Source organism: Myotis daubentonii, chromosome 8 (genome assembly GCF_963259705.1).
Source record: "Myotis daubentonii chromosome 8, mMyoDau2.1, whole genome shotgun sequence".
Classification (NCBI taxonomy): Eukaryota; Metazoa; Chordata; class Mammalia; order Chiroptera; family Vespertilionidae; genus Myotis; species Myotis daubentonii.
This window is the reverse complement of record NC_081847.1, coordinates 66,385,707-66,408,304: the sequence shown is the minus strand read 5'-3', so window position 1 is coordinate 66,408,304 and position 22,598 is coordinate 66,385,707. Positions and strand designations below refer to the sequence as shown.

General features: G+C 45.5%; 1 protein-coding gene across 3 annotated transcripts in view; it reads right to left on the bottom strand.

Annotated features, from left to right (window-relative positions):
• CHCHD6 (coiled-coil-helix-coiled-coil-helix domain containing 6) overlaps window positions 1-22,598 on the bottom strand; it is a 221,010-nt gene that overhangs the window by 95,055 nt on the left and 103,357 nt on the right. For 2 of the 3 annotated variants that reach the window (XR_009454165.1, XM_059706762.1), the window contains exon 5: window positions 14,378-14,461. The exons of the other annotated variant lie outside the window; for it this stretch is intronic. Coding sequence is in view for 1 of the 2 variants with exons in the window: in XM_059706762.1 (XP_059562745.1) it covers window positions 14,378-14,461 (84 nt within the window). In the remaining variant the exon portion in view is untranslated. The remainder of the gene's footprint in view (window positions 1-14,377; window positions 14,462-22,598) is intronic. 3 annotated transcript variants of the gene reach the window in all.

Sequence of the window (22,598 nt, the reverse complement as noted above, 5' to 3'; positions counted from 1 at the left end):
TGCAGGTCAGAACTTCCGAGCAGGAGAGCTATGATTCGAAGATGCAGAGGTGATTCCTGCCCTGTGCTTCCGGGAGTGAAACGCCTGAGTCCCTGACCTAGAGGGCTTCTGGGGGCAGTGGAGGGAGCTTTCACAGAAGCACGTCTAACAGAAGGCAAGAGGGTGCAGAACCGGCCAGGGACACTAAGGAGTGGCCTAGGCCTGAAAAAAAGGGGGGGGGGGAGGTCAGGCAAGCTGAGCTGTTTGGAAAACACGAAGGACAAAAAAATAGGCTTTTAAAATTGGCTTAGGAACGACAGGAATAAGAAAGGATTAGGCCCATATTGGGGTGAAAGGTGTTCAGTTAACAGATGATGGAGAGAAAGAACTACTAAACTCCCATTTTCTATCAAGGAGAACAATCTTCAGACTGAAAAGGGTGAATCAAACACTGATACGAGGGAATTGAAACGCAAGTTGGGGGAGAGATTGTGAGAGAACATCCAGTCACACTAAATGAATTCAAATCTCCTGATCCAGATGAATCACATCTCAGCTCTGAATTAACTTACAGAAAGACTTGCTAGGTGCTGCCAATCTCAAGGACACAAAGAAAATGGGAAGATGCCCAAGACAAGACAATGTCCAATTTAGCAAAAGAGAAAAGGTATTTTTGCAAACTATTGTTGGTAACCCAAACTCAGATCCCTGACAAAATTCTACAGTCTAAGTACTTAGAAACAGAAGTGCCAGCCACCTAGAAGCCAGCCTAGACAGACAGAAACAGGCAGGTAGACCCACCTCCCACTTTTGTCATAAATTAATGGGGGGGAGGCACCTCCTAGAGTGGTGGGGATACTTGTTAGAGCAAGGGAGACACTGCTGAGAGTGATGGGGACATTGCGTAGTGACAGTCTGTCTGGGTGGACCAATAGCAGAAGGGAGCTGGAGTAGTGCTCCCGTTCTTGGAAGGCTCAAGAGAGTGAAGACTACAGGGCTTGCCTTTAGAGTGTGGCATCTTCCTTCCTTCTCAGATCATTACTGATGACTGGAAGAGGAGAGGCAGCATGAGATCAAATGTGCAGTCGACGTGAAGCTCAGAGGGAGACTAAATACATTGGATGGATAACGGAATCAGAATCCAAACATCTTGAAAGGCTGAGTAGCCAGGTTCATTCCAATGAACAGGGACCTGATTAAAGTCCTATGTGCTTGGGTCCACACTGCATGCAGAATGAAGGGAATATGGCGTCCAAGCAGCGTGCACACAGGCAACCAAGGGACCTAATCATGGCCAAAGGCAGCTTAGCAGCCCTGCTAGGGAAATGTCCCTACAGAAGGACCAGCGAGGGCGACAGCACAGCCCTGTCCTGTCCCATCCATCAAACCAGCCTGCTGTGGAGACAGGGACAAGCTAAAATCTATCAAAATTAGAATGCTCAGATTACCTCCTGTGAGGAATGCCTGAGACAAGTGGAGATAAGGTTTACTTGGGAAGGAAGGGAAGTGGGAAGGGGAAGGGTGGCAAGGGGAGGAGGAGTTAATTTTCACCTCTCTGGAGCACCACAAGGGCTGGTCCTGTAGGGTTCTGTAACAGCTTCTACTGTGCACAGTAAAAGTTGAACCAGCAAGTCATAGTTACTAGTACATGCAGAACGCCTGAGCTGATCTCCATATAGAAAACACTGCAGCCCACCTGGCGTGGCTCAGTGGTTGAGCATCGACCTATGAAACAGGAGGTCATGGTTCAATTCCCAATCAGGGCATATGCCTGGGCTGCTGGTTCAATCCCCAGTAGGGGGCATGCAGCTGATCAATGATTCTCTCTCATCACTGATGTTTCTATCTTTCCCTTCTCTGAAATCAATAAAAAATATATTTATAAAAGAAAACAACTGCAATTGTCCATTACAGCGGTGAACTACCTCAGGAGAAAGGAACACGACCATACACCTCTGTACACATATGACAGGCATGTTGACATGTTGTATCATTCAACCCTTATTAGTCCAATGAGATCATTGTTATTATTCCCTGAAGAAAGGTAACTAATTTGCTTAAGGTCACACAATTAGCCATAACTCAGGTAAGGAGGCTGACCCAGGTATGGATCCAAATCCCATGCTTGTCCAACCTGTGGGGAAATTAGTCAGTGGCTAACAATCACCAGGTGGGGAGACAACAGGACAACACCTGCACCAGGTCAGAGTCCCTTCAGATAAAAGCTTCTGACAGTGATTAGAGCAGGTAAACAGACTTCAGAAAACAATAAGCCCAATCACTAAATTAGTAATAAAAAAGTACAAATTCAAAAGACCATTTTTTTGCCCATCAAATCGACAAACTTAAAATAAATGAAAATGGGGGAGCTTTTAAGCTTATCATAAAATATAGATTTTAAATATCAAAATGCCAAAAACTATACTTATCAAGTTAAAACAGGCAAAACAGGAAAAGCCATTTGACATAAGTATAATTAGCAGTTGATACCCATCCTATATAATAAAAGGCTAATATGCAAGTCGACCGAACTGTGGAATGACCGGTCGCTATGACGCACACTGACCACAAAGGGGCAGATGCTCAATGCAGGAGCTGCCCCATGGTGGTCAGTGTGCTCCCACAGTGGGAGTGCCTTTCAGCCAGAAGCCGTGAGTCCGGCTTCTAGGGCCCTGATCGCCCCGCCGGTCAGGCGACTGGTGCGGGGCGGGGCCCCAAGAAGCCGGGCTCATGGCTGATGATGGTGGGAGCCTCTCCTGCCTCCGCAGCAGCACTAAGGATGTCCAACTGATGGCTTGGGCCAGGGGTGGGCAAACTTTTTGACTCGAGGGTCACAATGGGTTCTTAAACTGGACTCAGAAGAAGGAGCTGTGGCCGTGTTTCCAGACATTGCCATGTTAACACTGCTGCTGGTGAAGGAGCGGAGGGGAGAGCAAAAGAACCCTCCACTCTTTCGGCTCCGCAGGCCGGATAGAACAGCCGAACAGGCCGGATCTGGCCCATGGGCCGTAGTTTGCCCACAGCTGGCTTAGGCCCACTCCCTGCGGACTCCCCGAGTGCCTCTAGTATTACTTAAAGTCCAATAAATAAATTTTATAAAACGACCAACTGGCTAATAGGAAAATGGGTAAATAATATAAAGAGGCAATTCTCAAAAGAGTAAATACAAGATGCCAAAAAACTTAGGAAAAGATGTTCAGCCATATTAATAGTTAAAGAAATGCAACCATTTTAAGGCTGATAAAAGACTGTAATGGCACAGATGTGTGAGGGGAACTCACTAACCCTTTTTATTGGTACCTATTTCTAAAGAGAAATGTGGATGTATTTATTAAAATTAATTGTGAAAGACTGAAAATAACCCTAAATGTCCATTAGCAGGAAAATGGTTAAATGATGGTCATCCCCAACTTGCAATCATGAAAAGGAAAACAGCAGAACTGAAAATGCAAAGTTGTCCAAGACATACTGTTACATACAGGAAGCAAGTTAAGAAATATGAACTATGACCTCCATCTGTAAAAAAGAAACCTCTTCTGTTCTTCACACAAGTAAGGCTGATATCTGCAGGGGATGGCTGGAAGCACGCCTATCAGTGTTCCTTCTGGAGAGTCCGGGCCGCACTTCATGTGCTTTCATAGTGCTTCAACTTCTTGCAAACACGCATTACACTCATAATTAATTTTAAAAATGAAAAGGAAAATAGGCCATGTAGATGAAAGGAAGGGAGCCCGGCACCATCATGCACTGCTGGCAGGAGTGAGAACTGTTACAAACTTACTGCGTGGCAATCTAGCAAGGTGTGACAAGCCTGAAGTCTGGACACAATTTCTGGTGTGGTAATCACAATTCTAAGTATTTTTCCTAATAACTGAGTTCAGGCAGTAATAAAGGTGGTCAAAGGAACCCCCTTTAAAAAGGGGGATCCCTTTTTAGGAAAAGCCTAAAGCAACTTAGTGCAAAGAGAGGGAACTGGTAGAGTAAGTTATAGACACTGTCATAAGAAGGAATAGTATACAACTAATTAAGTATAGAAATAGATTTGATGTAGAAAGAAATAATGGATTGAGTTTTTAACAGGTTACCAAAGGACGTGGATGGTTATAATCCATTTTGCAAATATTATATATACCATGACCAATATCACCACAACAGAAACAGGTCTGGCAGTATCCCCCACGATGTTAACAATGGCTACCTCTCTAGATGGAGGGCTACTTTGGCAAAGCTCATTTTATTCCTTGGGCTTATCTGCAATTTTTGTTTTTTCTACTATGAACAGGTGATACTTAAGAAATAAGTATAAGCAATTTTTTAAAAGGCAATGCTGCTGGTTAGGCTCCAAGCAGACCAAGGGGTAATTCCCACAATGCCATTGCCAAGGCAGCATTTTCAGGGCAGAGAGGTCCTGGCGCCCTTGGGTAGCACCAAGCAACATGCAGAGAATTACCTCCATCTACTTGCAGGCACCACAGCCCCACTCTGCTGCTGGCGGCTCCGTGTTGCCAGTGCTGTCAGCTGCCCTGACTGCTGAGCCACCATGTCAGGCATCTACCAGGCACTGAGCTCACTCTGGAAACAAAACAACCAGTAGGGTAGGTGGCAGAGGAGTGCAGAGGGGGAAGCAGGAATTAGTCAGAGAAGACCTCCAGGGTGATTCTAGCATCCGGGGAGAGGCCATAAGGCTGGGCAGCATGCCAGGTAGAACTGGGGAAGGGTAGAAAACACAGGCCAGGCTGAAGAATCCCAGCTTTCTGGCTAGTGGGCTTCAGAAAGAGTCCTTCTGCAACAAGTGGCTGCCAGATCATAGGTGAAGAAGGGTCTGGACAAAGAATAATAAATAGCGGGGAGGTGATGGTGAACCACTCAAGAGAGAGATTAGCAAGGTGCCGCCATTGTGGGGGGAGGACAAAGGAAGATCAGGAGCCTTAAGCTCAATGATGTGAATAGATATGAGAAACAGATATGAGAAAATGTGGCAAAATTATTGAATTGCCACGAGTGCAATAGGGTGGCACAGCACTAGTAGAGAGAGGCCAAAGGGTAAGTTTGAGTTCCCTTCTCAACATCTCACCACCACAGTGGCCAAGTGAGTGAAGGAAAGGTTCAAGGGAATTCACTGGGTCAAACTGAGCTGATCGAGGCTGGGAAGGAAAGAGGTGAGAAGGAAAGGAAAGGAAAGGGAAAGAGCATGGAGTCCCTATTTAATTAAAAGTATTTGTTTGACTGGGTCTTTTTCAGCAGGGATAGGTGGCAAACTACACACATGACTGACAGACACTTCTGGTTCTTCAACCTCTAAGTACTTATTTAGGAGACTTAATGTGCTGGAGGAAAACCAACAGACAATGACCCCGGGGCAGGAGCTGCTGCATGTTAATGTAGCTGCTGCCAGAAGCGGTGCTGAGACCACTTCAAGAGGAGATAGTGATTGTGCCTTTGCTTAAAAGGACCCTAGCACCAATAACAGAGGGAATGACATAAATCAGCAGCCGAGCACAGCCACCTCACCACTGTGATTTGGCTCTGGCCTTGCATGAAAATGTCCCCTCCTAACACAGGAAACAGTCGGTTTTCCCACAGCATTTACTTTACTTTTCTGGACTGGGTTCAATACAATGATGGAGAAAAAAGGTAATAGGAACCTAAAGAGTTCTGCAATAAATTGTTGGTCTAAAAAAATGGCACAGAGTTTGACGTGATGAGAGACTTACTAGCCTCAGAACCAATGGCAACATGGTGGCTCTGGTGGATCTTGACTTATACCAGAAACACAAAAAGTCAAAAAAAACCACAACCCTGGAGACAGATTTTTTAGGAAATTGGAGAAATAATGTTATTCTTTGAGGCAAGAAACAATACTGTAGCTATGTAAGAAAATGTCCATACTTTTTAGAGACACATATTGAAGTATGTAGGGGAAGTCATGGTCATTGATTGGGACTTGGTGTAAAGTACATGAGCAAAGAACAAAGAAGGAAATTGGAATAGATATGAGAAAATGTGGCAAAATTTTTGAATCTGGGGAATAGGAACAGAGAGATTCATTTTACTATTGTCCTATTCTACTTAAAGTAGATTATATTGTGGATCATTTTAATACAGTTTCAAACAATACTCTGAGTAGCTGATGAAACACTGATCCCCTGAATTAGCTAGCCAAGGGCTATGGGCAGCAAACTCTGACTGCTCCCCATAATCCCAAATTATTCATGTGAAAACTGCTGCCTATTTCAAAGCTTGTTTCTTTAGCTGTAAAGCGGGGATGATAACAGTTCTTACCTTACAAGAGTGTTTTGAGGATGCAATAGATTAGTACATGTCATGAGGCTAGAACACACCTGGCACTTTCACAGCAAGAATTCAAACAAGGGCAGTTGTCATTTTATCACCCAGATCACTGGGTTCTTGTGAAGGTCGAAGGAGGGACTCCCAGTAAGGTGCTTGGCCAGGGCTTTGCAAGTGGAGAGCACTCAGCAATTGTTAGCTACTGAGCACCAAGAAAGCCAGCTCTGGAGACAGAGGGACAATTTGTTAGCAATATTTTACACATTTAATTCTCACAATTAAAACTGCCCTACAAGATAGGAACCACTATTATTCCAATTTTACACATGTGGATTCAGAAAGAACGAACTCTTGGATTTGAAGTTTAATGGCGCTGAAACCTTACACCATCCCTTAACCTCACTGAGTGTCTTCATTTTCATTTGTAATATAAACACTCCTCTCCTACTTCCCACCCCCACTGCCATAAACCCTAAGTGACATAACTTAGGTACCGTGTGTAGCAAAAAGGAGGTGTGCCACCAGTTCAGCTGGATTCTTATCCCAGACATCTGTCCTGGAAAAGCCTGGCCACAAGGCCCAGGAAAACCGCAGCCTCTCCCAATGTGCAACAGAGACTGGAGTCTCTGCTCCCTCCTCACCTCAATGGTTAGTATGAGATAAACAAAAGGATTTTTGCAAAGTATGAGATGAGACTGAGGTAAAGAAACAGATCTTTAGCAAACATACCAGAAGCAATATACAAAGTAGAGGCAGGGAAGGTGAAATGAGAATGGAGGTGAAGGTGGTGACAGTGATGATGATGGTGGACATGGAGGTGGAGGTCAGGGTGGTAGAGATGGTGGGGATAGAGGTAGATGTAGATGTGATGGAAATGATAGTGGAGATGATGGTGCCAGTGGAGGTGAAGGTGGCAGTGGTGATGGAGGTAGAGGTACTGGTGATGGTGGAAGTGGAAGTGATAATGGAGGTGGCAGTGGAGGAGTTGGAGATGGAGGTAGGAGTGAGATGATGGTTTTAGAGGTGATGGGGTGGTGGAAGCCAAGATATAAAAGCATCTAACTCTAGCACCTATAATTAATAACTACTCTCACCCTAATGTAAAAACAGTAACTATAAGACTAATGCACATAACAGCAAGGAATTAGAGTTCTGGTTATACTATTAGCTAGCTATATGACCTCTGGGGACAATGAGAGCAATGGCATTATATTGCATAGTTGGCTGGTAATAGTAATGGCAGCTACCATTTATACTATAATATATTACAATAGACTAGGTTCTATGTTATGCCCTTTATTACCTTGATAATGTAGTTATTACTGTCTCCTGGTAAAAATGAAGACAGCCAAGGCTCCAGGGCTTAAGTGACTTGATCATGTCTATAAAGCCAATAGGTGGTGAAGATGAGTCAAACCCAGGTCCCTCTAGAATCAGTGGTTCTCAACCTTCCTAATGCCGCGACCCTTTAATACAGTTTCTCATGTTGTGGTGACCCCCATCCATAAAATTATTTTCGTTGCTACTTCGTAACTGTAATTTTGCTACTGTTATGAATCGTAATGTAAATATCTGATATGCAGGATTTATTTTCATTGTTCGTGACCCACAGGTTGAGAACCGCTGCTCTAGATCTAAAAACTCAGTTTACCAAGTGAGTCTCAAACCTCTTAGCTGCTATTGGGGCCTTTTTATTTTAATCTGTGAAAATAACTGAATGGGAGCAATGGTTCTCAATTTCTTTGTTCCCTCCTGTCTCACTGATGACCCTTATCAAAGGCCCTGGGTCCCACTGGCACAGGCATAACAAGTCCACCCTTGCTGAGAAAGGCCATTCTAAATCCCTTTCATTTATCACTACCGTACACTGTTGAGAACCTACAAAATGGTATTAGCGGGGTAACTGGTGTGCAGGTATCGTTCTTCACCTCACCTGGTGAAGAACTTCGGACTCAATAATCTTCAAGAGTCCTTTGGGCTCAGACCTTTTTACCAGCTCAGCTGGTAAAGAACTGCTCCCTAGGATGATCCGAGGAGGTAAGACTTCTTTCCCACTAGGGTTGATTTCTTGCTGTACTGTTTTCAGGTTACTGTTATCTCTTTCTCCTCTGAATTCCCTGCTCTGGCAGCTTTTCTATGCAGGCATGTCACACTTGGAAATACTTGCTTTGTCTGTCTTGCACCTAAATGGCGAGCACTTCTCTGAGTCTCTGGTACCGACTTTGGGCCTCCCCTCACTCAGGATAAATGTCTGTTGGCCATTAGGGCAGTTGGCAGTCAGTAGTTCTTCCAGCAACACACACCACTCACTCACCACACAGCTGGAAACCCACTCCACCTCCCAGGCCAAAGGCTGACTCCTCTGAGAATGCTTCTCCCGGAGAAACTGGCCCTTCTCATTGCATGCCCTCCAACCACCTTTGGAACTGGCTTCCACCGGATCCCCCTCAGAGATACGTTATGAATTCTCCTCTCACAAATGGGTTCAAGTGACTCCCTCTTAAACGACAATGTTCTCATTCTGTTTGCAGACCCAAATAACCCTACATGTAACCCAGCTTCAGTCTCCACTGCAATCCTGAAAAGGCTCCTTTAACGTAACTCATGTCTTTCAAAGCAATTAAGAGGCCTCTTCTCAATCCTAGTCCGCTCTGCCCTGCAGCCATGGCACTAGTTCTCCTGAAGCTCTCCCTCCCGAGCTGCTTCGGGAAGTGGCATGATGTGGGGAAAGAGCGGACACGCTGGAGCCCTGCCTTCACCCAGCGGATGAACGGCCTCTGGCAGCTCGTTTCACCTGGTCCCTAATTTCTTAGTTGTAAAATGTGTAATATAATCTACCTCATGGGTTGCTGCAAAGATTAGTGACAACTTATATAAAAGAGCCTGGCACAGCACATGCTCAAAGAAACTGTAATGACTCATCTTGCAGGACACAGAACTCTGCCTGACACTTCTCAATCACCTGCTGGTCACCTCCACTTTATATGTACATGTTTAGAATTACCCAAGTGTAGCGGCTTGCTCGAATTTTTCTCTTTCTCTTAATTATTCTTTTGGCTATCCAAGCTCCAATCTCTTTCCCACTTACAGCCCTTCAAGAATTCCCACCATTACCCTAAAGGAAGACCACGCTTGTCAGCCAGTCATCCAAGGTCCCTCACAATCTGACCCCGACCTATTTTTACAGCTTACCGCCCACTGCCAACTGGTACATGGAGCACATTGGCTGGGATATCCATCCAGAAGCCGCACCTTCTCCATGTCCTGCTCATTCTCTACACACAGCTTCTACCTAAAAGCCTTTTTGGCAAGAGCTCCCCTTTTCTTCTCGGGGCCCCCTGTGTCACTGTTTCCTACTTGTGCACACACACTTTCCTCTCATTATTCTTGCATTTACTGAGCACCTATTCTATGCCTCCCCAGTCCTTGGTGATGAATCACTCTGATGAATCAGATCAATGAGAACTCTGAGCTCCTAGACCTTCACAGCCTGGAAGTGAAAAAAAACCGCAGACGCCAGGAACCACCAGACAGTGTGGTGAGTGCTAGAACACATGACAGGGTCACAGGGCCCAGAGTGCGGATAAGAAGGAATGGCGGGTAATTCTATGAGTGCCTGAGGCTCAATCCCCGGCCCTGATTGGGGCCGTGTGGGAGGCAACCAATCAATGTGTCTCTCTCACATCGATGTTTCTCTCTCTCTGTCTCTCCTCCTCCCTTACACTCTCTCTAAAAATCAATGGAAAAATATCCTCAGGTGAGGACTAACAACAACAACAAAAATAAAAATTTATTAATGCCTGAGGGCAGGCCTGTCTTCCTCAGCTGCATTCAACTTTTTATTAAGTAGGACATACTGACAGAAAAGTGTAAAATCCTCTAAGCATAGCTTCATGAACTCTCACCACTGAACACACCTGTGTAATTGGCACCCAGGTCAAGAAAAGGAACCTTGCCCCCGGCATGTTCCCTTAGTCACTACTATCCTCAAGAGGTACTATTATCCCACTGGCTGACACCACAGATTAGTTTTGCTGTGTTTGTACGTCATACAAATGGGCCCATCCAATGTGCACATTTAGCTTCGGCAGACACTGGATAACAGTTTTCCAAAGTGGCGTTGCCAATTGACAGCACATCAGCAGTGCCTGAGAGCTTGGGTTAACCTACAGCCTGACCGGCACTTGGAGGTGTCCATCGTTCCCCTGTCAGCCATTCTACTGAGTGCACACAGCCCTGTGGCTGTGAATACATTCCCGCAATATCTGTGAGGCTGGGCCCTTTTCACGTTTCCTGTGAAGTGAACTTTCTGTATTAAACTCGTCTTCCCTGAACCTAGAGCAGCTCCTGTTTTCCTGACAGGCCCTAACGGGCACCCCAGAGACACCAGGCAGGGAGCCGTTCAGTGCTGTCACTGAGAAGGCTGCAGGATTGGCAGGATCACATGACAGTCACAAGAAGGCCAGAGTAGAAGCAAAGACAAAAACAGGAGAAGGGCCGGGATGGTGTGCACCAACGGGAAGGAAGCTAGATCAACATTCCGGGGGAAAGAGCCTGAAATCCAGAAAGAAGACATATTTCTGCGTTTCTTCCTTTCTCCCTGCCTCAGTCTTTGAAGGTAGACCCCCAAAATGCCCTCTCCACTTTTTTTCTAAACTCAGGTGCTGAGTTTAGAAAAAAATGAGACTATTTTTATGCAGCTGGAAGGTCCGCTGGTCATATGCAGCTGGCTCTCAGGCACCTTCCCATCTGGGATCCTAATCTTCAAAACTTCCACTCTCCTTCCAAACTGGATTTTGAATTTCGTGAGGCAGGAACCACAACTGTCTTAATCTCTGGGCATTTAGCAGAATTAAAGAAATGTGGAATTACTGAATGGCTATGCATTTATTAAATAAGGGGAAAGAGGCTGGAAATAACATGAAAGAGAAATGAAAACTTCTATCTCAGGCACTTTTACAGAAATGACTACTCATCCCCAAAACAACTGGCAGGCTAGTTTTAAAATTCCCATTTCAAAGATAAGAGAACAGAAGCTCAGAATTTAAACAACTTGCTCAGAGTCATAAGGCTGTTAAATTATTGAGGCAGAACTAAGGCTGAGGTCTGCTGGACTCCAAAGCCCGCTCACATCCCCATCCTACTTGGCTCCATGGTGGAGGGCAGAAGAGTGGTCAGCTCAACAGCTATCAGGGCCGAGTTCAGAGCCACTCAGCATAAGTCACCCTTAGCCCCATGATAGCTGAATCCAGGTGTGGTATAGGTGGAGCCGTGGCAAACGCCAACATTTTCGCAGATTTTACCTTGCTAATGCCCCCACCAACTCCCTGAAAGAAAGCATTAGTATTTCCATTTTACAGATGAAGAAACTGAGATGTGAGAAGGCGAACTGGCTGCAAAGTGCGATGATACAGAGCTGCACACGGGCCCAGGTCCAGCGCTCACCCGCACTGCCCTCTGCTTCGCAGCGTGTGTGTGAGTTCCGTGTCTGGGATGTGCTTACAGGTGCCCTAAGACCCTCACAAGGCAGCTTGCTGCTCTCTGTGGTGAAATGGAAAACACTCCTCACTTAGATCTTACAGTGTGGGCGTGAGGAAAAATTACTCGGAAAGATTATAAAGCATAGGAGCCCTACAAAATGTGATTTGCGCACTTAAGAATAATCATCTAGGGGATAAATACTGCAGTACAAAGGGGTTAAGAAGTCTCCTCCGTGAAAAATGAGTCTGGGTTCTGTGCAGGCTGTTCCTACATGACAAGCACAATAGACCAGCACTCCAGGCAGCCACCCTACCACAGGGGTCCAGCCAAGAGGTATGTGGACCACCAATGTGCCTCCAAGAGCTCCGGTCTCCGTCTCCCCCACCCCCACCCCCACCCCCACCTTCTCTCACCTGTGACCAAATGCCCAACAATTTGGGGTGGTAAAGGATGATTCAACAACTGTTCCAAGTTTCCCCCTGAACAGGTTTCCACCACCAATTTCTAAACTTAAAAGGAATTGGGGAAAAAAGAAAAGGAAAGGAGCTTAATGGTTGGAAGGCCCTGAAGCTGTGTGTACAGAAATGTCAAGGTCTGAGAGTATTCAACAACTGAAAGCAGAATAATAAAAGCAACAGTTCATAAAAGAGATTGTCGGATGCTGTTTCCATCCTCCCAAGCCGTTACCGGAATAAAATTATCCACAGAGAAAAATGGAAAACTTTTTCAAAACGGATATAATTAAGCTTTTGACCATGCCTCCTCGATCCCCACTCTCCAGCCCACTCCGTTCCCCAGCTCCCTCACCAATCTCCAGTTTCTGGGATGTTTGAGGCTCTTTCCTCCTTTGTATTATCACAGCAAAACGCTGCTCTTTAGCCTAGCTGGCATGGCTCAGTGGTTGACATCTACCTATGAACCAGGAGGTCACTGATTGATTCCCTGGGCACATGCCCAGGTTGCGGGTTCGATCCCCAGTGTGGGGCGTGCAGGAGGCAGCTGATCAATGATTCTCTCTCATCACTGATGTTTCTATCTCTCTCTCACTCCCCCTTCCTCTCTGAAATCAATAAAAAACATATATATGTTTTTAAAATGCTGCTGTTTAAGAGTCGAAAGGAGATCATGTTTTTGCACCTCCTTCTGGATGCATTCAATACTGTTCACAATCCTGTGGGAAAATCTCATTAACAAAATAAAAGCCTGCATGTGCATGCATACGGAATCTGGACTTCACTGCGTGGGGAGAGCAGATGAGAAAGAAGGGCTCATCCCAGAGAATGTCCTTTCCTTCAGGAAAGCAGAGGACTACCATAGAGAGGAGACAGGAGCATGACGAGAGGAAAACAGATTTTAGGGGAGGAAATAAGCTGTGAGGCTACTTGCCTTCCACCCCAAACACACACATGCCAAACCCAGAGAGGAAAATGCAGGAGGGGCACAGCAGGAGACTGTAAAATTGCACACTTAACAAAAAAAAATCTGTGCTTATGAACATATGGGCAACTGTGATAATTAGAGCTATGGCTGGTGGAATGTTTTTACCCTTTTCCAGGATCTCAAATCACAATCCTTGTCATTACAGTTATCGTCAAACCTGGGCAGGAGGCTGTTCCGGGAAACATGTGCTTGTTAAGGCCTACCCACCTCTGTAGGCAGCTCGAGGTGCCCTGCCAGCCCTTGGGACCACAGGCTGTCACCATCAGCATTTGTGTCCACATCACAATTCTGATGGTCCCTGAGACACCCCAAAGCGGGTGGACAGGTGAGGGTGTCCATGGAGCAGGGAGGAAGCGCCCCCATGTCCCTGCTGCCTGGAAATCCAGAAACCCACGTTTCTGCCAGGCTCCAGTGTGGCATTCCACAGGAGAAAGCCCTTATGAAAATCAAGCCCCTCAAGCAAACTGTCAATTTCAAAGCTCCAAACCGTGACAAACGATTCTCAAAGATTTGCCTGCAATAAGCTGATGGCTCGGGTTGCTTGGCATGCTGTCTCAGGCAGGAGAGAGAACTATTTTTTTACCCTCCCAACCATCCCTCCCACATTTTAAGCCATTTCTTTGAAAAATAATCTATGTGATCAACAAGTGAGTCCCCCCCCCACCCCCCTCCTCCTTTAAAGTAAGCAAGTTACCAAATGAATTTTCAGTTATTGTTGTAGGCTTTTAAAAAAGGAATGAAATGTCTTTGAATCTCATTCATTTCAAAGGCTTATCCTTAGAAAAGTAGTATAGCCATGGTGCACTTTGATCTCCCCAAATCCCAGGAGAAAATCAATAAGACAACTTTAATATATTTGTATAGCAAGACTTCACGTTATTATTATTTTTATCCAGTGCAGCTTAACTAAAGTGAGAAACGTATACTGGGTCTCAGCACTGCCCTGTGGTGCAACGATTTTTTACTAAAATTGAACTACAACGAGCAAGGCATTCAACAAAAAGATCTCTGTGACTGCCACTTGTTGAAAGTTTGGGGGTGTGGTGCTCACTGTGGCATGTAGAAGGGCATGTCCATGGGGTGAATGGGCACTGGGGTGAATGGGCACTGAGGAACTATGGCTTCCTCTCTCCCTGACAGTGCCATTAGGACCTGGCCCCCAAAAAAGGCAGCCAAGCCCCAGTCTTACCTTCTTCTCAATGCGCGCCAGCTGCTCCTTATAGAAGGTGTTGTGGCGTCTCAGCTCCGACTCTCGGTTCTCCAGTTCGCTGGCCTAGTTGGAAGAGAACAAAGTCCATGTTAACCAGAAGCAGCTGCGCTAGGGCTGCAAGGAGAAACCCACGACGATTTCTGCTCACAGTGGCCTTAAAAATGAGAAGAAGAGCGATATTGGAACCCGTGCTATGCTACATCGCTTGCCTACCTTGTGGTTAATTTTCACCACAACTCTTAACAGTAGGTCATTTTAAGAACCATTTCGCAGATGACAAGCACTAACATTTACTGAATGCTACTAGTGCATGTGCCAAGTATTGGACCAAGTGCTTCCCACATAGGCTCATTTGAGCCTTACAATTTCTCTAAAAGGTAGATAGGATTATTATGATCCCCTATTATAAATGAAAAAACCGAGGGGCTAAGTGGCCCAATGCTCATCGCTACGAGGGAAGAGCTGGGGCCAGGTCCTAATGGCAGATGCAGATGTCCGTATACCTGGCCATGAGTCCGTACACCTGGCACCACACCAGGCCAGTGACTCACTCTCTAAGTTGTAAGAGGCAGGGATGCCAAAAGGTCCTTCTTTTGGTGAGGCAAACTCTGTAGAGCCGGAGGTTGCAGTGGCTCCCTCGCCCACCTGGTGGGAACAAACAGAACTGCTGGTGCATACAGCCGAGGACCCGCCCTCATGGTCACAGTTAGGAGGAGGGGCTTGGTTAACCATGATAAGCAACCTGGAACCAGCTAACCTGGGCTGAACCCACATCGCCCTTCACTAGCTGAGTGACCTCGAACAATTTTCTAACTCCACCAAGATCCCGCTTACTCAGGTATCCTTTATAATAAAAGCCTAATATGCAAATTGTCCCCTTGACCAGGAGTTCGACCCCGGGAGTGGCCACTCACTATGATGTGCACTGACCACCAGGGGGCGGCACAGAACCTGGCGGGCATCAGCAATGCAGCGTTGGCAGCTGGCGGCAGGGGAGGTGCTATGGGCTCTGATGGGCCCCGATGAGACCGGGACCACTACGGGATGGTGGAGCAGGTGAGCGGGCAGCACCAGGCCAAGGCGGGTGCGAGGGGGGCCCGATCGCCCCGCCGATCGTCACGCAGACAGCAACCAGTAGGTAGGGCCGCTGCCCGGCTCCCACATGCTGAGGGAGCCGGGCAGGGGCCTGGCCCTGACTGATGGCCCCACAGACAGTAACCAGCAGCCAGCAGGCCCTGATCTCCCGTTCGGGGCTGGGTCCCAGGCTCGGACAGGGAACTGGGGGGTGGGTTGCGGCAACCAACCTCCCGCAGCACCCAGGTGGGGGGCTGCAACCTCTCGCTAGCTACCTGGGGGCGGGGGTGATGGGGACGGAGGTGTGGTGAGAATGCAGGGTGTCCAAACTCGCTCTCACTTTCCCTGCTACCCTTCCCTGGGATGCCAGGGTTCACACGCTGGGGTAAGCAGCCCCCTACCCCCCGCTCAGATGCCAGGCGCCTGCAAGGATCCTGCCCTGCACCCACACGGCCTTTTCTGGGTGAGCTGGGCCACAGCCACATGGGCCAGTCGGGCTCCCCATGGGTTTACACAGGAGGAATGGTGCTTGTAGGAGGAATAATGCCATCTGCTTGCCTCCACCCTCTGCTAAGGGTCAAGTGTGATCAGACACCATTCTAGGTTCCTGTGTGACTTCATTCTCATGACCCCAAGAGCTGGTCGATGACTAAGGTGGACCATGAACCTAAGTCAGTGTGACACTGAGTTCTGGGCTTCTTCCTTCAAACCACACTATGAATGCGTGGGTCTGCACTGCTCAGAAACACCAGGCAGGACAAGAACTGGTGTGTCTGAAAGCTCATTTCCTTGGCATTGCTACTCTCCTTGGCATGAGCCTTTCTGAAGCCGCAGCGGGAGTGGATGTGAGTGTGGGGGAAGGCTGGTAACGTGGGGAGCTGACCCCACGACAGTGTCTGAGGAAAGGCTTGGGTTTGAAGGACCACACTGCTCCCAGGAAAATTCAAGCCAGCAGGGCTGGGCGACAGGCTGACCACCTGAAAGTCAAGTTCTAATGCCAGCTAGATCACTGAGGGGCCTGTGAGCTTAAGCAAGCTGCTAGCCTTCTCTTGTGTATTTTCTTCTTACCTGCAGAATACAGAAGAGTAATAACTTGGCTCCCGGGGCAGCTGTAAAATATCTAAAAATGCCAAGAAGGCTTCTGGAATGCCTGTGGAATGCCAACACTTAAAAAAAAACCCAAAAAACTAAATACAAACAGTGAGACTGAATACTGGGGATTTCTCGCAAGATTTTTCAAAGCATGATGCTGAGGCAGGTTCCAGGAATGCGAGAATGGCTAATCTGTGCTGGATCCTCAGCAGCCAGCACTCACCAGTTAACTATCCCTGGTGCAATCAGAGAATCTGATACAGTAAAGTAGCTATCAAGAAATATCTCCTGGGCCCTGGACCTGCCATTTTCTGGCCAACAATCCCAGCCAAGCAGGAAGATGACATCTGAAAGCAAAATTGTTTTGAGGCTCTTCCGTGGCCATTCACTAGGGGTCAGTGGAGCAGCAGACAAGGGGGCACTTCCACATGTCCACCCACCACCTAACTGACACATTGGGATGGGCAGTGGCTCCAGAAATGCTCGGCCTATGCTGCCATTATGAACACTGATGTCAAGAATGGGACGCAGAGCTAAGGCTCCAGGCAGAGCTCCCCAACTACTGCTGCTTCCTCAGGCCACATAGAGACTATTCACAGAGGAGAAGGTGTATTGAGGAGCCAGGGGCCTTCTGTAATTACATCAATTTGCCACATAACTAAGCTGTTACCAAGTAAGTGATGAACTGCTTCAAGAGCTATGAGTCTGTCTTGCCCACTGGAACAGAAGCTCTGTGAGAGGAAGGGCCTTGGCCGACTCCAGCACATCCCCCAAAGCCTTGGCCTCCAGCAGTAAGCCAGCCAGGTGACTAGCTCACTGCCTTCACTCCATCCCCTAATCAGTACTACCAACCCACTCTGTTCATCTGAGATTTATAATGAAATCCAGTGACTGATAATGGACAGGAGGTGACATGGTAAAGGGCTGTAGAAAATGAATGAGATATAAACACTTGGATGTCAGTGCCTGGCCCAGAGTAGGCCCTCGATGATTCGATTTTGATGAATGAAGGCAGGCATCAGACAACACTAGTCACTCTACATAGCTGTAGAAGTCCAACACCTGCTTCCTAGCACTCACGGACGACATGCAGCAGGCCTCTCTCAGCATGACCATGAAATGAGGGCGGCACAGACAGGTTTCAGTGACTGATTCAGTAATCATCAGAACATTATTGAGTATCCACCATGTGACAGACACTATCGTAAAGGGGCTGCAGATACAAAACAGAAAAGAGAGAAAGTGTCTGTTCCCAGGAAGCTTAGATCCCAGTAGGACAGACAAATGTGGGAGCAGATAAATCAGGTAATTTCAGAGAGGGATGTGTGCTGAGGAGACCACAGACAGAATAACTTACGGGGTAGCGGGTGCTATTTTCTCTAAGGAGATTTCCAAAACAGTCTTCTGGGAGGAAAAATACTGAATAAAGTATGCTATCTCCAACACAAAGGGAAAATATCACCTTTATGAAGATATACTCAGCAGATCACAGTCTTTGAATAGGGAATTGAACGGAATCTTTAGTGATTTAGTCAAGGATTTCCTCCAGTTAAGAGAGCACAATGAGTTCATACTCTGATGTGTCTACTTTGCTCCAAACACATCGTCAGGGCAGATAAAAAATAAGAGCACAAGACCAGCCTCAAAAAACAAGATTAAAATCCCCAACTAAACAGAAATGCAAAGCAGTAGGTGAGGCTGATGGCAGCAGAGATGGCCAGAGCAAATGCTGCTCCACAGAGGGGAAGCACTGGGGCCAGGTTTGCCACACAGAGCCTAGGGCTACCCCAGAATAAGAAGCTGCTGTAACAAATTCCTCAAGACCCCAATGTAAGACATGGTTTTCCGTTTGCTTGGACCTAGGTTACCCCACAGGCCCAGGCTACAGCCCTAACAAATGAACCAAGCACCCATGATAGGTCCCAGAGCCGCAGCACCACCAGAACCACAGTGGAGGCAGGCCTCCAAAGGCCTGGCCCTGCACTTGGGTGCAATATAGGCAACCACAAAAATACTACACAGGGAGGGAAAAATGAGAGAGAAAACAAAACAAAGCAAAACAAGACTAATATCAAACTTTCTACTCAAAACAAGCCTGCAAACCAACCCCAAATATGTGCAGAAATATAATGCTTAGAAAGAATACTAATAAAATCAGCAGCTTGAATATGAATTCACTCCAGATTAAATTTATTTTATGGGACATTACAAACAGAATTTGAAAAAACTTTTTATTATGGAAAATTTAAAAAAACAAGACAGAATAATATAATAAAACCCCAGACTAAGCTTTCAAAATTATAAACTAAACTAAGTCTTGTTTCACCTATACTCACCACAATCCCTCAACTCTCAAATTTCTTACAGCAGATCTGTACATACTTCAACATATTTGTCTCAAAGATAAGGATTTTTACTTTCCTAAACAGAACCATAGCACCAATACAAATTTAAAAATATTAACGATGGTAGAAAGGGGCGTGGGAGATAAATGGTGATGGAAAGAGACTTGACTTGGGTGATGAACACAGAATACCGTGCACAGATGATGTATTATAGAATTGTACACCTGAAATCTATATAATTGATTAACCAATGTCACCCCAACAAATTCAATGAAAAGGTAAAAAAAAAATTAATGTTAACATCATCAAATATTCAGTCAGTATTCAAATTTCCAATGGATAATATATTTTAAATGTTTTATTAATGTGTTAAAAAATATATGGAAGAAATAATTTCTGGTGTAAAAAGATAAAAAATAAATACAAAGAAGATATTATGGACCTGGACCAGGAAAACCGGATAGCGGGTAAATGTTATAAATTTCAATTTCTTCAAAATGAAAAATAAAATGAATAAGACAAGCCCTAAGCTGAGGGCAGTAAGGAAGAAATTAGTAAACTGAAATATAGTACAGAGATTGCAGCCAGAATGTTGCAATGGAAGACAAAGATAACAAGTATGAAAGAAGAGTCTGTCAGTCTTGACTTCCTATTTCATGGCAGGGGAGGCAGAGGAAGAGGAAGGTGACGAAGGAAGAGAAGGGAGAGGGAAGAGAGGACAGAAGAATATGAGGGGAGAAGAAGAGGATGTAAACAGAAAATACTAATTAAAAGTATAGGAATAGCCCTAGCTGGTTTGACACAGTGGATAGAGCATTGGCCCGCAGACTGACGGGTCCTGGGTTCAATTCCGGTCAAGGGCATATACCTCAGTTGCAGGCTTGACCCCGGCCCCCTCACATCAATGTTTCTCTGTGTGTCTCTCCCCTCTCTCTAAAAATCAATGGAAAAATACCCTCAGGTGAGGATTAACAACAACAAAAAATTATAGGAATAAGTATAAGTAAATCAGTTATCACAATAAATATGTGGTAGAACACCTTCTAAGATGGACCACATGAACCCTCTCCTGATACTCATGCCCTTGTGTGATGCCCTCCCCTTGAGTATGGGCTGCGCCGTGTGACTAACTTCTGATGGGTAGAATATGGCAAAAGTAATAAGCTGTCCTTTCCAATTGCCAAAGACAGTGATTTCTGTCTTGCTCATACTCTTCCTCGCTTGTTCACACTGATGGAGATGCCCACATGGTAAGGAACTGAGTCAGTGGGAAACTAAATCCTGCCATGTGAGGGAAGATGGAGGCGTGCCTCCCCAAGCTGAGTCCTCAGATGAGATTGAGTGCAGCTGTCTGTTTTCCAGGTTACTGCTTAACTGGGGAGAAGAGGATGGGAATATGGCAGTTTAAAATGCCACAAAGCTCACTTCCCTTATTGAGATTCACGCCACGCCCCCCCCCCTTTTTTTTAACAGATATTCCTGGGTTTCTGCAAGCCTTTGGCTAATTTTCAGAGTTCTGAAAAAATAGATTCTGACCATTTTCATGAGAGATCCTTACTTCAGAGATCCTTATTCCACCATTTTCACTGACACCATCCAAAACTATAAAATAGAACCAAACAGAAACGCTAGAAATAAATTTCTAGCACAGCATGTCATGAAATCATGGACAGAGCAAAGAATCAATGAACCTGAAAGCAAGTCATTACAAATTACTCCAATTGACACACAAAGATCACGAAAAATAAAATGGCACAGTGCAACCAAGATATGAAAATATCAAATGAAATAGCATACTCTTAACTGGAGTCATAGAGAAGAGAAAAATGCGGCAAAGAATAAAGACACAAAGGACAAGAACTTTCCAAAATAATTAAATACAACAAAAAATTTATCTTAGAGGCTCAAAAAAATTCCAAGCAGGATGCTTTCATAAAATTCTTAATTCCTGAAATAATGTGTGTGTGTTTTTTTAACATAGTGGGGGTTTTTTAAGTAATTCTAGAGCAACCATTTAAAAAGTAACAAAAAGGGCACAAATAAAACATCAATAGAGGAAATAAAATGGAATTCTAAAGTATATTGATTCACTATACCCGCCCCCCCTCCCCCCAACACACACACACACAACCTTCAAGAAACTAGCAATAGAGGAACAAAGAACAGACAAAATAAACAGAAATTAAATGTCAAGTTAGTAGATTTAAATCCAATTGCATCAATAATGACATTAAACATAAACAGACTTAACCTCCATATTAAGTGTTCTATTTTGTAAAAAAATTACCAAAAAATGTAGTGACTTAAAGCAATACAAATTGACAATCTTACAGTTGCAGAGATAATAGATCATATTTGGCTAAACTCATGGTATTGGCAGGGCTGTATCCTCTGGATGCTCTAGAGCAGCGGTCGTCAACCGGTGGTCTGCGGACCACTGGTGGTCCGTGAGGTCCGAAAAGTTGGCAACTGCTGCTCTACAGAAGAATCTGTTTACTCGCCTTTTCCAGCTGCTAAAGGCTGCCTGCATTTCTTGGCTCATGGCCCCACATCACCTGGACCTCTAACTGCTGTCATCATCTCTCCTCGGACATTCCAATCTCCCATTTTCCCTGATAAGGACCCTTGAAGTTAGTTTGGATCCACCTGGATAATACAGGATAATATCTCGATCACATATCTTTAACTTAGTCACATCTACAAAGTCCTTTTTACCATATAAAAGAACATATTCATAGGTTCTGGGGATTAGGAGGTAGACTTGGGAGGGGGGCATTATTCTGCCTATCATACCCCCAATGAAAGAGCAAAACCCTAACTCTATTGATAAGAAATACATTTTAAATATAAAGATACAAACAGGTTAAAAACAAGAAAGGAAAATATATATATATATTTGAAAAGATATGTGACACAGCTAATGAGGTATCTGAGAGGTAAGTTAATGGTCTTATATGCTTTATTTTTAAGAATTGAGACAAACAAAAAGATTCCTTATTTCATGTACGGATAAAATAAGACTCAAATTATGTAACTTGTTCCCAGTCACACAGATGTAGGGTGATGAACACAGGTTTCCTGGCTCCCAGGTCACTAACTTCACAACATTTTGGGACCATGTTATCCCATTCTGAATTGTGTTTTGATCATGTAAATTCACTGGTTGATCATTGAACCATATGCCTCTAAAATTATGTATTATAACAGTGCTTCTCAAATGTTTCACACACATTTGAATCACCTGAGATTTTGATAAAATACAGATTCTGATTTATAGCTCTGGGAAGGGCCCAAGATTACATATCCATGCCCTAGACCTTCGTGCTGGGGTCCAAAAGTCCATCTCAGGGCGCACAAATCAAACACAGTATCCAGTTCTTTATCGGGGTCCAGACCACTATTCCATGACCCAGAGATCCAGCCCCTGACCCAAACTCCACCCGGGGCCCAGACCACCCTCCAGTACCCAGAACTCCCTCCCAGGAACTATACCTCCATCAGGGGCTCAGACCTACATCTGGGTCCCTGACCTTAATGCCAGGGCCCAGAAGGCCATCCTGGGGCCCAGAACTCATACACAGAATCCAGTGTTGTATCAGAGGCCCAGTTCTCCATCCGTAGTCCAGACGACCATTCCATAACCCAGAGGTCCAGCCCACAAGCCACAACTGCCTCTGGGGCCCTAACTG